The 15915-nt window shown below is 40.9% G+C and overlaps 1 protein-coding gene across 2 annotated transcripts in view; it reads right to left on the reverse strand.

Moving 5' to 3' along the window:
• Positions 1-835: 835 nt before the first annotated feature.
• The window catches only part of CRISPLD2 (cysteine rich secretory protein LCCL domain containing 2), a 31758-nt gene continuing 16678 nt past the window's right edge, over positions 836-15915 (reverse strand). For both annotated transcript variants that reach the window (XM_065028878.1, XM_005504739.3), the window contains 9 exons: positions 15423-15581; positions 14513-14573; positions 13812-13878; positions 12725-12855; positions 12537-12580; positions 11590-11662; positions 10829-10904; positions 6142-6275; positions 836-4172 (listed from right to left, as the gene is read on the reverse strand). In XM_065028878.1, coding sequence (XP_064884950.1) covers positions 4118-4172; positions 6142-6275; positions 10829-10904; positions 11590-11662; positions 12537-12580; positions 12725-12855; positions 13812-13878; positions 14513-14573; positions 15423-15581 — 800 coding nt within the window. In that variant the 3' untranslated portion in view covers positions 836-4117. The remainder of the gene's footprint in view (positions 4173-6141; positions 6276-10828; positions 10905-11589; positions 11663-12536; positions 12581-12724; positions 12856-13811; positions 13879-14512; positions 14574-15422; positions 15582-15915) is intronic.

Consider the following 15915-nt stretch of genomic DNA (forward strand, 5'->3'; position numbering starts at 1 on the left):
AAATCTTCACTTATGTAGAAATCACTGGCAGCTCAATAACAGTGTGATCTTGAAAGTCCTTGGTTTGGGTTTTAGGGGCAAATGCCATTCAGCCAGAACTGTATCAGGCCAGCCTTGGAGTAATACAGACATTTCTGTATTTTATGTTGACCTTCCTGTATATGTAATGGAAAACATAAAATTTCATGGCTTTCTTGTCAATTGGGACTCCCTCCAATGTTCCAGTACACATTTTTGGTCAAAAGCCACACGGTGCTCATGGCCTGGAGGTTGAGTTGTGAACCTCCTTGTCATGTTGCTCTTTTAACCAAGATGGTGTTGAATTACCATGAAACAACCTGGTTTGATTTGTGGTGCTGTCAGCAAGTATGAGCTTAGAGAAAATTTCAAGGGGAATTACAAAAGAAATAAAAATAAATCACCTGTATGCTTTTTCCCTTCAGAAAAATAAGGGTACCTTTAACAACACCCTGGTCAGGTGGAGAGGGATTTGTTCATCTCATTTGTATTTTGCAGCACTACTTCATTAAACACTTTTTTCAACCCAATAATTTACGTCAGCCCTTCTATTGCAGGGACAGATACTGATTTTTCTCTTACTCCCAGGATGTTTCAGGAAAGGATACATCTTATTCTTGATGGGGTAAAGGTTGATTTTTAATGCCTGGGTACTGGGCAGTTTTATTTATTTGTTTGTGGAACAGACTCGCCTTGCTTGGGCTCTCCAGGGGACACTCCAGTCCCCAGGAGTAATCCCAAAAAGGACTAATCCCAAATAACTCTTCTAAATTCAACCCCAGCTCTGGCTGAGCATTAAAGACAAGGGAAGCAGTCATTCTGGGAAAGTTTTATTTCACAAATAATTCAGAAATCAAAAGAAAATGGGGGTGAAGGGGTTATTTTACAATTCTGTATTTAGAAAAAAAATTATAGTTTATAAACAAACACACAGCCCCTTGAAAAACATGCAAAAGCACACAAAAATTTACAAGAAACTTTTGTACATAGGAAGTAAAATACATCATTTTTCATAGAAAAAAAAAAAAAAAAAAAAAAGCAACTCTATGAACTGGCCCTAAACATTTAGACTGCACAACTGACCAACCGGAGACTCCTTAATCAGCTGAATGTCTGAAAATGAAGAACCAGCTTTCGTGCCGGTTGTGTTTTCTGGAGATTCGGCTGCGCTGAGCCAGATGCTCTACAATGGCTCTACAATGGCAGTGTCCACGCTGGCAAACTTGGTTTGAAAAACAAGTTTAATGGAAAAGAACAACCAGGCAGCACCAGCTTTACCAAGGGTTTAACCAGATGCTGCAGTAAGTTGGCACATGCTGAGCTGGGATCTATGGAGGAACAGATCTGGTGGTAGAAAGATGTGCTGCATCTTTAAGCTGCGTTGAAATATATTCAGCTGAGAAATGTTTTGGTATCAGAAATAAAATCAGTAAATATTTGGCTAAAAACTGGTACTGTCCCACCTATATATGAATAGCTAGCACACACAATTGCAAGTAATTGATTTATCATGACTGCCTTGGAGGACCTGATCGCCCCTAATTCTGGTGGAGGTATGTTTAAATTAATAGCACCCAGGACCTCGAATAATATTTGTGTAGTAAAGTCACAATTTCTCTTTTGTACAACAAATATAAAAATAAACAGATACATACTTAAATTAACATCAGTTTCTAAAAACCCAAACCAGTTGGCTGAAGATAAAAATATGCAATTGTAACTTGAATTAAGCATTTTAGGATATTTCTGTTGGAATAATAACTCTTCCCTCACCCCCTTTCCATCAGGTAGATACATCCCAAGCTGTTTGGAATTTTATGTGCCCACAATAATCCCCTGGACTTTTCTTCAAGAGCCCTCAGATTTCTTTCCATTGTTTTACAACATATGTAATTATCATGGACAGCACATTAGAGGTGGGATCCTACATTAGCATTCAGGTGTTTTATGTGCTTTTGCGGCCGCATCTCCTGCACTTTCCAACTCAATAAATAACCCCGTGGCTACCATTTGGCCCATGATGGTCATAGATTCATGCTGCAGTATTTAATTGGCTTGAATCAGACCACGTATCGCACAATTATTCACAGCAGGCAGGAACAGGGCAGCCTTATCCCACTGCCAACGTCTCAAATGCTTCCAACCAGCAGCTTTCCTAAGACACATTCCAGCTGTTTTTAAACATCAGTTTACCTAGCAAGAAAAAAAATACTTTGGTTTTTCTATCTCAAGTAAATACTATACACCTTGGAAGATGATACTATATGAATAACGACACAGTCATTTCTCTCTATCCACCCCAAAGGCAGGTGAGCTGCGTAGCACTTTTGGAGACCATGCAAAGCAGTTCCAATTCATATTTTACAAAAGATCTCTTACCCAATTCAGGTTTCACAGAGAAAGAAGCCCCACCGGTGAGTCAAACTGAGTGATAAAAGTAATTTCCTTGCTGATTTCATTGTGTTTACAGAATTAATAAGTGCTTTATCACATGAAAAATTTTGGTCTGTGTTTTGAAACAGCTCGAAGATATGGCTTTTATACCTGTCCAGATTAAACCAAACATAGCCTGAGCATAAGAGCAGCTATAAGACATCTGCCAAATAGAGGGAAATACTTTCCCATTCGTTATACAATATTACAATCAAGTTATGAAGCAGAAGGACCATGCATTTATCAGAACGGAGGAACTAAAGTTTACATTGTCTTCTCATGAGTAATGAAGTTACTGGATGCGTGTGCAACAAAAGACAACCAGATTTGTGTTTAGACCAATTCTAAAAACTCATTTCCAATCTAAAGCAGAGAACACTCTTCTGCCTTAAAGAGCAGGTCATGCTAGGTGCTTCTCTTGGCTTCGAAATGCATTTGGATGCATGTTGAGACAAATAACAAAATATTAAACAACATCATTACAATACCTACGGGTTTCACAAAACATACCATCCTGAATACCAAATGCTCATGGGGATGGCTTTTCCACGGAAAGCTGGGATCTATCAGTGTCACGAACTGAACAGAAGAAAGTTCATCTACTCCAATTTAAGCCATATCTTTAAAGTCTCAGAACTGCACACACCACAAATAGCTTCACGAATGTGAACACACTTCCTATGGATGCAACCATTCCTAGTAGACGTAAAATTAACTTTATCACTACTTGACTACTACAGATAAAACAACCAGCACTGCTGTATAAAACAATACACTGCATTTAACTGAAATTTTATTTGAATGACATGTAGTATAGTATGAGATGTGCCAGCACAGGAGCCCCAATTCTCTGACCTCTCACAGGTTGCCAGACTTGCAAAATACCTCTACATGTTTGACCAGCAAACACTAAACCTGTCGTTTGGATTATCTGGTGGCCTCATTTCCTGCAGCAAGGATCTCCATCATGAATTTCACACCCTACTCCACTTCCCAACAACCTTTGATATCTGACCGACAAGAACATCCTCTCCCCAAACATGACATGATGCCCTGGCAGCCTCACGCAGCAGTGCTGATGCATGCCATCTCCTCGGGAAAATACAAAATTTTCTCTTCTTTTGCACAGAAAACATCAAATGTACGCAAAAAAACATTCTATCAAAGCCCAACCTCTCTTCAACAGATGCAACTTTTAAAACAGTTTCTCATTTCAAAGGGTCCAGCGCCTGGGCAGTCGCTCACTTGTGAGGCTGCTCAGCAGTGCCCGTCCTCACGCCCATGGCAGGAGATGCTTCACACCCTAAAAAGACCATCCAGGGCCAGGCTGAGATCCCTACGTCTGCTGTACATCAAGCCACCACGGTTCTGCGTAGCACACCTCTCTCAGAAATTGAAAGTTAGAACAGTTTATCTTTGCTGAATGCCCCTAGAGAAACAAAGACATGAAACGAAAAGATACAACGCTGAATGAGTGCAATGAGATGCGAACAGCTGAGTCAGAACCTGGTGTCTTTTTTTTTTTTTCCTTTTCTTTTTTTTTTTAATTCCCTGAAAGAGATGGGCAAGGAGGGTACGGTCAGAGCTGATGCCATCAGAGGAGCCTTCCTGTCTCTGGAGACCAACAGAGCGTTCTCCCAAAGAAACCTGCACCTTCCCTGGGAATTTACTGCTTCACAGCAAAAATTCGGAAAGCATTTCCATCTGAAGGATTCTTCAAGCTGAAATAAAAAAAAAAAAAATAACAATCATAATTAACCAAAAGTAAACACACTGCAGGACCCAAAAAGTGATGGACCTACAGGAAACTCTGAATTTCTTTGGGGTGCTCTGCGCAGATGTGACTCTACCAGGAACAGGATAAAGGATGATAAAGAAGAGGCACACAAGTTCGCCTTTTTTTATGCTTTCAATCCAAGTTTACAATACTAATGTCAATGGAAGGAGCTGGGAAGCAAAAACCTCTCTTACAGTGTTTTTATCCAAGGAACACTATGCTCCCTTACAGAGGGATTCAGGCTTAAAGAGGAACATGTTTTCCTAAAAACTGTTGTCAAGTAGGCTGGCAGGTTCCCAGGGCCTGTCTGGCCTGTCTCCTGTTGCTGGCAGTGGGAGCTGCCAGATCAGCTCATGCTAAGTGACAATAAATATGTATATGCATTTTTAATCTGCAGAGGTGTCCCCAACAGCCCGGACTCCAAGCTGCTGGGGGCAGAGCTGTGTACATGGGGGCAAAGGGTTGTTTCTGTTCCTAGCCCTTACTTCTTCAGCCCTGCTGGGCTGCAAAACCTCAGGAAAAAGGCAAGATGTCATATTCCTGCAAAGCAAACATTCCAACAAGGGTAAAGACTCAGCAGATCTTAAAGGCAACTTTTCCCCGTACCTGTTTGGGTACGTATCTTTACCAAAGGTTATTTCCAGTGTCCTAAAGGGTAAGGTTTTCACCTTTAGTTTTGAAAAGCTATTACGCTGTCTAGTGGACCTCACAGAACAAAGCTGCTCCTTTTTGCTGAGTGTAAATAACACTTTCCAAATCTTTATACTTATCCCTGCTGTGGGGACGTCTTTGGTTTCCCTCACCTCTTAGACCAGCGTGTCACTGCTAGAGCAGAGTTTATTCTTAGCTAGGCCAGAGTTTGCCATCCAAGTAAAAAGTTAGTTGTTTGTTAGTATAAAAGATAAGTGAAAGCAAGACAGATATAGAAGGAAACTCATACTGGCAGGTTTGTCACCTAAATCTGAATTGCAAATCACAGAACTTCAAAATTCTAACCCTGATAGATCCATACTGAAAACACCCATATTTAATGCCTATAGCTTTCCCCTCCCGGTTTATTTTTATTTTCTGAGGTGCTCTACAGCATTCTGAGATATGAATTATTAGAATAAAAACAGGAAGCTTTCTGGTATTTCTTAAGGTAATTATAAAAGATGAACTACATAGGATGGACAGAGCCTTGTTAGCAGTGACCAAAACCTCTCACAACAGTGGGAAATTCTATGTTTGCAAAGACAGCTCTGAGTACCGTCACAGCAATATCTGAGAAAAATACATCACAGACTGAAATGGAAGTTTCAAATTAGAAAGGACTGAAGGAATTGTGATTCAATCATTGTGATCATCTGGAGGTGCAGGAATTTGGAAGCACTGATTTGCAATTGTACACTGAAATCAGCCAGCTTATCCTGAATGAAACTCCAAAAAAATGCAAGGGTGGCAAACCCATCTTCAAAACCTGCTTGATCATCTCTCTATAGGTAAATTTATTCATGCTTCTTTCAAAGAGAAGAGAAGAAACACATTCTACGCCCTAGAACTGAATGGCAATCCCAATTATAAACATCAAAGCATGGCCCAGGCTGAAAGCAGCAGAAATACTTGTGCTTATCTCTGAAAGTGATAAATACATACAACAAAATGTATTAATATGGCCTCATATTCTAACAAAATAAAACAGGGCTTAATAATATTTCATACCTTTCACACCAATCTGAGAGCAGCTACTCACTGGTGAAAGGTAAGAGCAGGACAACACGCTCTATTTGCTGGCATCTCAAAATTCACAGTGACACTGTTAAGTCACATATTTCCGATCCACCCGCCTTTCTGTCTGATATCTTCTGACTTTGACATACCACTGAACACACGATGGAGAAAAAGAGGAAAGTACAAAGAAAAAAAAGTCCCACCTCTCAGACTGGACTCCGTTCTTTAAAGAGCCAACATAAGTTTTCTTCTTTTCTACAGGCATCACGTCCACAAAACCACCGCTTTCATCTGAAATGACTCCTGCGTGCACTGCAGATTTGCAGATACTGGAGCTCTGAAAAAGATTTCATTATTTTGACTTAAAAACTGTCTATGTATTTTGTATCTGGCAATTTACTGTCTTCATTAGAAACAGGGAAAACCAGAGAATAACAAAAATAGATAAATAACACTAAAAAAACCCACAGTGGAATGAAAAAGCTATGGAAGAATTCTGTCCTTATTGACAGACTAGGGATAAAAGATGTAATGGAATAGATCTTGTCGGTATGTCATAAGCCCCAGTAACAAATGCAAAATGTCTGTAAGAAGATCTACCACCACCGCAGAGGACGAGCAGTCTTTCCAGCGTCCCTTCTGCAGTGGGTGGACAGAGATTATCCAGGGACAAAGCTGAACTGAGGACAATTTTACAGCCAAGTGCCTCTTGGGTTGGCAGACAAACTGCTGCGGTGAAACTCTTTGCTAGTGACCAGCCACCTCTGGGAAGTTTATCCACCCAGTTGCTCGAAAATCAGATGTTTTTTCTGAATTAAGGTAAATGACCACCAGTTATCCAGGCCAGTTCACATCCTTCTAAGGAAAAACAGAAGGACTGTGCCCATTGCATGGCGTAGGATTTGGATGGGGATTACCCCATAAGACAACACCAAGTACAGAGGGAGAATAACACTTCTGAAAAGACTAAAGCTTCTCTGTTGTGCATTGCAACGTTACCCCACCCCCCACAATGTGCAGAGTCAGAAGAGCTGGAGGAACACAAAACACCAACAACTGATGACTAAGCTCCCAAAGCATCCAGGAAAGAGAGCAAAAGCTGAGAAGGCTTAAACATAGTGTAAACTTGGCCATCAACCGTCTCCAGGATTTATGTACAGTGAGCAGGAATAACACGAAGTAAAAACCAGCTTTGCACAGGGAACTGCAGCAGGTGAAAATCCCAACCCCATAAACTCCCTGATCGCTAAAAATCAAACTGCCACAAGACCAGTGCCAAGGGCAAACGTTCCCATCTCATACGTATAATACAGATCGTGCCATTTCATTCTTGCAGCCATATATGGCAGGTTTGCCTTGTCCCCTATATATTTATCACTTTGGATGGCCTATCTCTTGGCTGCTCCCAGAGTTTTGAGTGCCAAATTTGGTATTTTGCTTCTATATATGGTCAAGGGAGCAAGGGAACACTGTGTTTGGAAGATATGCTGTGAATTCGTCTTAGCATGCAGTGGGAAATCTGTAAATCTAAAATTGGCTCATAAAATTAAACTGTTCTGAATCAATTTGCAACACGCTCCACTGGGAGACATCCTAAATGATGTTCTTTTCAAGGCATTCCTGGTTTTTTCCAGAACTCGCTGTTCTGCCGCTTATTCAAAGCTTTGACCAACAGGCTTTTTATTTTTTATTGCCGTACCCCAAACCTCCCCTTATCACTCAGTTGGATTATAGCCCTCATTTATCCCAGGCCAGGCTCTGCTTTGATGAACTGATTGCAGAGCTTTTGGAAGATGAAATATTACAAGAACAAGGATTTCCCCTCAAATTCACAAGTACAACAGTTGTAATGGACAACACAACGGCTTTCCATGGTGTAGCCCCTTGGGATGCTCTGAGAACATTTCCAGATGAAGTGACCATAAAATGACAATACTTTTTATAGTGGGCTATTAGCAATAGTCTGTGACCGTGAGTATAATCGCCCATAATTTCCTCATTAGTGTGACTGGTTTAATCATTAAGTTCGTATCTCCTGAGAGCTGAACCACCCAACATGCTTTGCACTTATGCCTCATTATTTAAGCGATCTATCCTTCTTCAAATAATTGCCACACAACTGCAGATAAAAGACCTTATCTCAAGAGCAGAGAGCTGATTTCTCTCCTAACTCAACAGGGCTTCTGGGCAGGGATAGGAACAGGTTTCCCTTTTCCATCTTTGTCATACTAAGAGCCTGGCAGGGTGACAAGTGACAGCATCCCATGAGACTTAAAAGCTATTTTACATCCTTGATAAACACCCCCAGTATTTAGCAGAGCTCCAGTATCACCCCAGAACTGGTCCTGTCCACATTAGCAAGAGCTGAGTCTTATCTCCTACCCACAATCACGTGTTCACAGATTTCTTTGAAGTTTTTCCCCTATTGACATAGCAGTGAAAAGAACTTTGCTGTAATGTGTCACCAGGGAAAAAAGGCAATAAATTTTCTGTTCCCTTGCCAGCTGCTTTTCTCTACTAATTTCAGCACTGGAAGGATGCTGGATATGTTCCCCCCATGCCCCCAAGCACCACTTCAATCTGTAAACCCTGCATGAAGACAGCAAGTCTGTTCTCATGGAAAAGTCATGCCTTTCAAGTAGAAAGACCTGAGATTTGGGCATGAACTTTTCCCATAGCATATTTTCTTGCATTTTGTTCATTTATCCCAAATCTTAAGGCTTCTCTATGTCCCTTTTTCCACAGTCTTACTAATTTCACCACGAACAATTTCCTGAATTGCTTTTTAAAGTAAAGGCTGCCGTTATCTCTTTGTGCTTTAAACCACCAGGCAATAATCTTATAAACACACAATCCAAGATAATATATATTTATCAGTAAAAACAAAAACAAACACACAAATCTGATCAGGATGCATTTAAAGTGGGTCAAAATTCCTTAACACAAACTGAGGTAGTGGCATCTACGCCCCATAAAAAGTGCCAGTTCATGTCACAGCTTCTCTTTTCGTGACAAAATGAATTTTCACATGCCTTCCTGGGATCACGTAAATGAATCAAGCCTTACACAGACTAGCCAAGCATTTTTGTCATCACAGCTTGGACTATCAGCTCTTTACCTGCCAGAGCATTTAGCAAATAGATGTCTCGGGGAAGGTGCTAATAGGCCAGAGGGAAGTGCAGACTGTAAACAGGGCAAGATGCTTTTTTTTCTTTTCGATCACTTATTTAAGAAGACACAGTTGGAGCACAAGTCCCTCCAGGGCCACGAAGGTCCTGTTCTAGATGTGAAGGCAGAAAGCTCTCCCAGAAGACGAGCACTTGTCTTATCCAGCTTATTCTCTGCTTTAATTACTCCTTGGATGTGGGTTTGTGTTAATTCACAGCGTGCCCTCCTGGAGAGCATCTCCACAGCCCCTGCGCCCTGGGAAAAGCCTTTGACCAAATTCTCCCTGCACAACAAACTTGTCAGCTTACCAGCCTGAACTTTTCTCAGCATCTTTTCAGCACATTCCACAGGTGCCTCCAACTCCTCCTTCCCAGTCGGTTTTACCTGCTTTGCCACCAAATTCACACTTCCGTGAAAACCTGAATACTTATTACACTCACATTACGCTATTAGTGCCGTAGTCCAGAAAAAGGTTAACCAAACCCTCTAGGAATTGGCCAAATACTTTATTTTTTTCCCTGTATTTTATTTTTCTCCCAAATCACAGGCCATGCCCTAGTTTATGAAACAATACCCAGGGGGTTCGGTAGGAAACGGAGCTCAAGATTGATTAAAGGGCACTAATCCTTTTGCGTCAGTACAAATCAGGAAACAATGCCAGCCCAGGATTCTGGTCCTCACCTAATACCCTTGTAATCACAGGCCCTGGTTGGGGCTAATCTGAGGTAGTTTTGTCCTTAGTAAAAGAAATAAAACTATTTCCCATTTCCTGCAGGTGCTGAGCCTGCACAGGGGCAGGTCCCACAGGGCGGCAGCTGCCCGACGAATTCGCACATGAGCTAGGCTAGACTAACCTGTTTGTATGGCTCTATCTTTAAAAAATATCAGTCTCAAGTAAAATTAAAAAACAGAGGTTTTTAAAAATTGCTTTCACAATGTCTTGTCCTAAATGAATGTGTGACTTCTGCAGGGTGTTTTTTCTCAGAGGTCGGCAAATCTCCACGTCAACCCTGAGCTGGGGGTCCATGATGTGCCGACTGCTTCCACCTGGCCTTCCAAAAGCATGTTCCTACAGGATACACACCAAAAAGAAAAAAAAAAAAAAAAAAAAAAAGAAAAAGAGGCACCCACAAATGGAAAAAATGTGGAAACCTAGTTTTTAGAGGCCTAATATTAAGAAATTGCAAGAAAATGACTCTTTGTCTAGTTTTAGCATCAAGTCTCTGCTCATCCCCATAAGCAGAGTTTAGAAAAACAAACCAATAAAACCAACTTGCATGCTTTCTTTCCACTGCTCTGCACTGGGTCCCCAGTGTTCAAAAACACTGTTCAGCTCCCAAAAAGAGAAGGACAGGGAAGGGGGAAGAAAGCTTATTTTTGCCAACTATATAGTGTGATAGTATATAGTAAAAGCTCTTTGGTGCTCACCTGCAGATCTCAAAACTGTTGTCTCACAGCCCTAAGGCACGGAGTGGATAAGTGACATGCCCAAGTCCATAGGACTAAGTCAGTGTCAGAGAGTAGAAAGGCTCCCCAAGCCCAACAACCCCAGCTCGACGCAGCAGCTGTTGCGTTTTGTTAGTGTTACTTCTTCCATCATCTCCATTTCCCCCATTCCTACATCACAATGATCATGGGGAGGTTGACTGCTATCCCTAAATCACAGAGCATGACCCCAGCTCTGTGATACAGACACCGCATCGGGGAAAGGAGGATACTCACATCTGCATAAACGTTTGTGCCAAACACCGGTGCCCAGTACGACGGCTCTTCTTTACAGTGGGCTGGACAATAAATCCTAGAAAACAATTTATTCATATTTATTCCCTATATCAATGCCCGACAGGAAAGCAAGCTGCATTCTTGGGAGATTTCAAGTGCCTGCATCTGGTCTGCAGGTGGCAACAGTGAATTTAATTATTTGTTCCCCTCAGATGACATTTGGTAGTTGCAGCAGAACTGCAAAGCGAGGGGTTTAGATCAGTAAAAGAGGGATTGGTCTTTTATTACATTTTTAAAGGGCAGTAGCTGTATTTTTGCACAATTCTGTGCACGTAATTACTTGCACATGTTTGTGCCCGTTGCCATGACTTACACCTGCACAAAGCAGCTTTCCAGAACAAACTTCTTCTGTGCTTTAAGGTGGAAAGGGAAACCACATCTAAAAACCAGTAAGTGCAAGAGAATAAAGGCAGAGTGAGAAGTTACACCCTTATACGTAGGGGTGTGCAGAAATGGGATCAGGTAGCCTGACTTATATGCTATTGAAGTGGTCCGAAAATTTACAATTAATTTTCTGCCATGATGCAAAGAAAAGCACAGTGGCAGCAGGAAACACACCATTGCCAACCCTCTCCTCCAGTTTATCTGATAAAATCAGCTTCATCCCTGCCCACCCTCAGATTTGGGGACCTCAGCATTCTCCATCCTCATATCAGAACAGGTTTAAGCTCAACTTAAGCAGGCTCGTCGCACACAGTTACCTTGGACAATGGGTGGCTGGCTTTTTGAACCGGCACAGCTCAGCTACTGTAGTGTAGCAATCCAGTGTCTGCGCTGTGGAAATAAAGATGGAAAAGCAAATGACGAGACCTAAGAACTCAGGCAGCTGCAGAAAACACAAGTCACAGTCACGCAAGGCATCTGGTGAAACCTGCGGCCAGCTGAGGGCACCGGCAGGAGAGCTGCGTGGGCTCTCCAACAGAAATCCTGCTATTTTACGACAACGTGACCTTAAAGAGGTCACAGCTTTCCAAAGAGAAAAGCAGCTGATCCACAAGACAGTGTGTTTTTGCTACAGCTCCAGATGTGGAGTCCAAATAACCTGACACTTACAGTTTTCCATGAAAGTGGCACAAGTGGATCTAATCGAGGTGATGATTATACATAGGAGGAATTATTCAAAGATATGCAGAAAGTGGGAATTGTTTAAAAAGTAGAACTTCACAGTATTTATCTATATGCTCATCATAAACATGATGACCCACTGTCGTAAACTAATTTCACATGTATTATGTGTTTCATTGTACAATTATATAAGGTACTTTTTTTTTAAGGTTTTATACAGTGTTCACACTAGACTGAGCCTTTCATACAAAGATGTTCATCTTCCATCTCTTTACTATCAGCAGCTTGTGACAGTGCAGCTGATGTTTGGACACCACTGTGATCCATCACCAGGAGATGCTGATGGAAATGGCTCATTATCACCTTTTTCTTTACCTTCCTCCTAGATCCTTACAGTAAAAAGGAGAGGGAATTGGTGGAATTGCCCATAAGGGTGATGGATCACCACTCTAGTGTTGACTTGTGGTATTGAACCATTTAAGTGACCACTTAAAACCCAAAAGAGCATTGGAAGGAATGATGTTTTCAAGTATACCAATAAAACCCTAATGACAATGGTTTCTTCTCAGCTTTTAAAACTTACTTGTGACTTTGGAAACCATGAACGCATTTGAAGGCTTGCTTTTCCTGCAAAACAAGCAAATAAGAGCATATATTAAAAAAATAAGCATACTAGAACTACTTGAATCACTATGGCTATGAGTAACAAAGACAGCTGAACATCTGCTTATATTTAAAGCAAACACAAAAACTTTTCCATGAAAGTATTACCTAAAAGACTCCACACCGTTCCTGGTAGACTTCACAAAAGCCAGTGTCCTCCCTTTCCTCGTGATATCAACCAGCCCTCCTTTATTGTCCAGGATGCCGTAATGAATCGCAGCACGACAGATGCTTGATGACTGACAAGAGCACAAACACAAATAGTATGTGAAATAAATAAATCTCATTCAAAGAGCAAGGCCAACCAACCACTGGGCAAAGAAATGACGGAGAAATGAAACCTCCACCAAAACACCAAATGGAAAATAAGCTGAGTACACTCCTTTGGAATCTGGTTGTTAAATCCTACTCTCCCTACACAGCCTTATTATTTTATTATTATTATTTTAAGAACTGCCTGGTTGAATGGCAAGCTTTTCTTAAATAACAAAACCATACATTTAGATACAATTTAGAAGAGAGGCAGCATTGGAAATTAAGGACCGGTATGAAATATTTCCAGTTCTCAACAAAACATTCAAACCCAAAATATTTCTGCTGAAACCACTTGGAGGAGGCGGCTGTCTGCAATCGCAAAGTGTATCATGGGCAATGCTGTCATGCACCAACAGTGAGAACAGGGAAAGCAAACATGTTTTTTACACAAAAACCCTTTTATTTTCAACCTTTCTTCACCCCAAAAGTAGTTTTGATGGGAAAACAGTGTAATGCTCTATTTAAGAATTATCTTGCTAATACAAGATCCAGCAAATCAGCCCAAATTTATTATTTAGTTACAACATTTAACAGTGCTTTTCTTATAAAGTTTCTGCTCAGCATGACAGCTACCCACATTAGAGATCTCTGTAAGATCCACCTATGAATCCCCATCCCTCACTTTCCATGAGTTTCATTGCACATTAAGGGCATTCATGATAAAAATCACATCTGGAATTGCTTTGCCTTTCCAGACTGCTGCTTTTTTTCATCACTAAGATGAGGAAAATACAGATACTCTTTATTAGCACCTTTTGACAGCACCACAACTGGAGAATACGAAAAGCCAAATTACACTGGAATTGTTGGCATTTCCCATTTCTGTTGTTACCACTAACTCCCCACAAATTACATCTATGAGCTATTAAAAGGTACTTACACTCTCATAATAAAATGTTCCAAAGATCTTTCCCTTACTGTACAAGCAGCCAGCTGGGCACAAATACCTAGTAAAGATATATATCTTTGAGGGTGGCGAAAAAACAATTCAAGAAAAACAGACTTCGAGTCTATTTTGTTTAATAGTCATTCCATTCATTTCACGTAATTCTTCCATCTGAAAACAAGATTGCAAAATAGCTACTTTTTTAAAACAGTTTCTCCACCCTCCTTAAAAGCCCGACCAATATTTAGATTCTGTGGATTTGGTTTTTCTCCAAGTGATAAACTGTCCTGTTCTTTGCAGAAACCTTAACCAGAAGTTCTTGACTGGCTGGGAGGGGACAAGCCATGAATTATTGGTCTGGCCTGGACAGCGGTGGAATGCAGGAAAAAGGTTCAAAAATGCTTCTGCCAGAATTTATTAAATTATTTTGGACACCTGAAACTGTGGGTCATCATGGCTGAATAAAATAAACTGAGTCACTGTACTGCTAGGCTTGGCTCAAGGTTTTCTATTAAGAGAAATGCATTTTGTTTGGGGGGGCTTTTTTGTTTGTTATTTTTTGTTGTTAAATAACCATAAATACATAGATAGTAATTAAAAATACATAGTATAGCCTGTCGTATGTTTCCAAGAGCTGGATAATTTTTAAGCCACTTTTTCCCACCGTTCTCATAGAAATATCAATAAAACACTACCTGTTGCACGTTGAGCCTCTGCATTTGTCTCTCATCTTGGTCTCACAGGTAATGACTTGTGCTGGGGAGAAAAGAAACAAAATAAATGAATATTTTTTTTAAAAAAAGAGATTGCCCCAGCCTGCTCTCGAGAACTACAGAAATAAGCAACTACTGTGCATCTTTCCTGGAGGTCTTTGGTGCAGCGAGATAAAATCTTATCACAGACCAACCCAGCCTGGAGCAGTTGGTGCCTCTTTAGCCCTTCACCTGAGACAGGTGTCTTTGGAAATATTAGCAAGGAAGAAACATCTGACAGGCTTTAATTTACAGCCTGTGGTCTCCAGCCAGAGCTCTCATTCTCCATTTAATTACAGCCTCTCGAGATGCTGGTAGATAAACTTGAAAAGGATGCGTTGGCTTGCCTCACCTTGTTTTCACAATAAGCCTCTTTTAATTAACAGCGGTTAGAAAGCAACTGAGGAAGTACTAACAGCTCTGCAAATAACTTCAGAAATCTTCCCAAGCAAGAAATAAAAAGGAAACAAATTTTTAAAATCCCAAAAGCTACAAAGTGGCAACTGCTGAGTGTAGACTACTTTAAATGGGAAATAACCCAATACTTCCTCAAGTAATTACTGATTTGGGGACCTTCAGTTCATCAATACATTCTTGGGATGGCTTAAAAGAACTATTAACTATTGCAGATTGACATGAAGAAAGCACAAGTGGCTTCTGAAAGCTTTGTTCCCCACTTCTGGCAGGGTTCTGTTATAATTAACAGCACATTTTTGCACAGATTGCATCCCCCTCCATTCAAACGTCCTCCCAGCTGTTTTTTCACTATGCCTCCTCATCAATTTCCACAACTTTTTTCCCATAAAGGTACTTCAAAACTTATAAAAGCTGAAAAATAAAGAGACCATCTTACTCATGTAGGAGTCTGGGCTGGTTTTCTTGGGCTTCACAGGTTTGCTGGGATTGCTTTCTGGAGGGTAGAACCGCACCGGGTTTTGCTCCGCGACCTGCGAAATCTCCACTTCGTTAGTCTCATCCGTCTCAGCGATGATGGGATCTTGGTAACGATTATCTTGTTAGAAAAGGGCATTAAAAATAATTACAGCATGTCCATGTTAAGGAGGAAGTCAGACAGGTCTGTGTTTTGAGGGAGACGGTTTGGTTTGATGAGGGTCTGCTTTTCAACAGCTGGAAACTCAAAAATGCCCATTAAAGGCAGCATGGGGCTGTTGCAGGGCAGGTGCAGCACTGGGATGGGAGATTGTTCCTCTCCTACTCCTCTGCACATAAAACACCATTTAGAGCATCTTACAGTAAAGGTCTGAAATTATCTCCATTAATTAGTGAAAAAAACTTGCTGGTATTTCTTCTGTTTCTCATACAGCTTTTTCTCTCTGGAGAAAAAC

The sequence above is a fragment of the Columba livia genome, chromosome 13, assembly GCF_036013475.1.
Source record: "Columba livia isolate bColLiv1 breed racing homer chromosome 13, bColLiv1.pat.W.v2, whole genome shotgun sequence".
NCBI lineage: Eukaryota > Metazoa > Chordata > Aves > Columbiformes > Columbidae > Columba > Columba livia.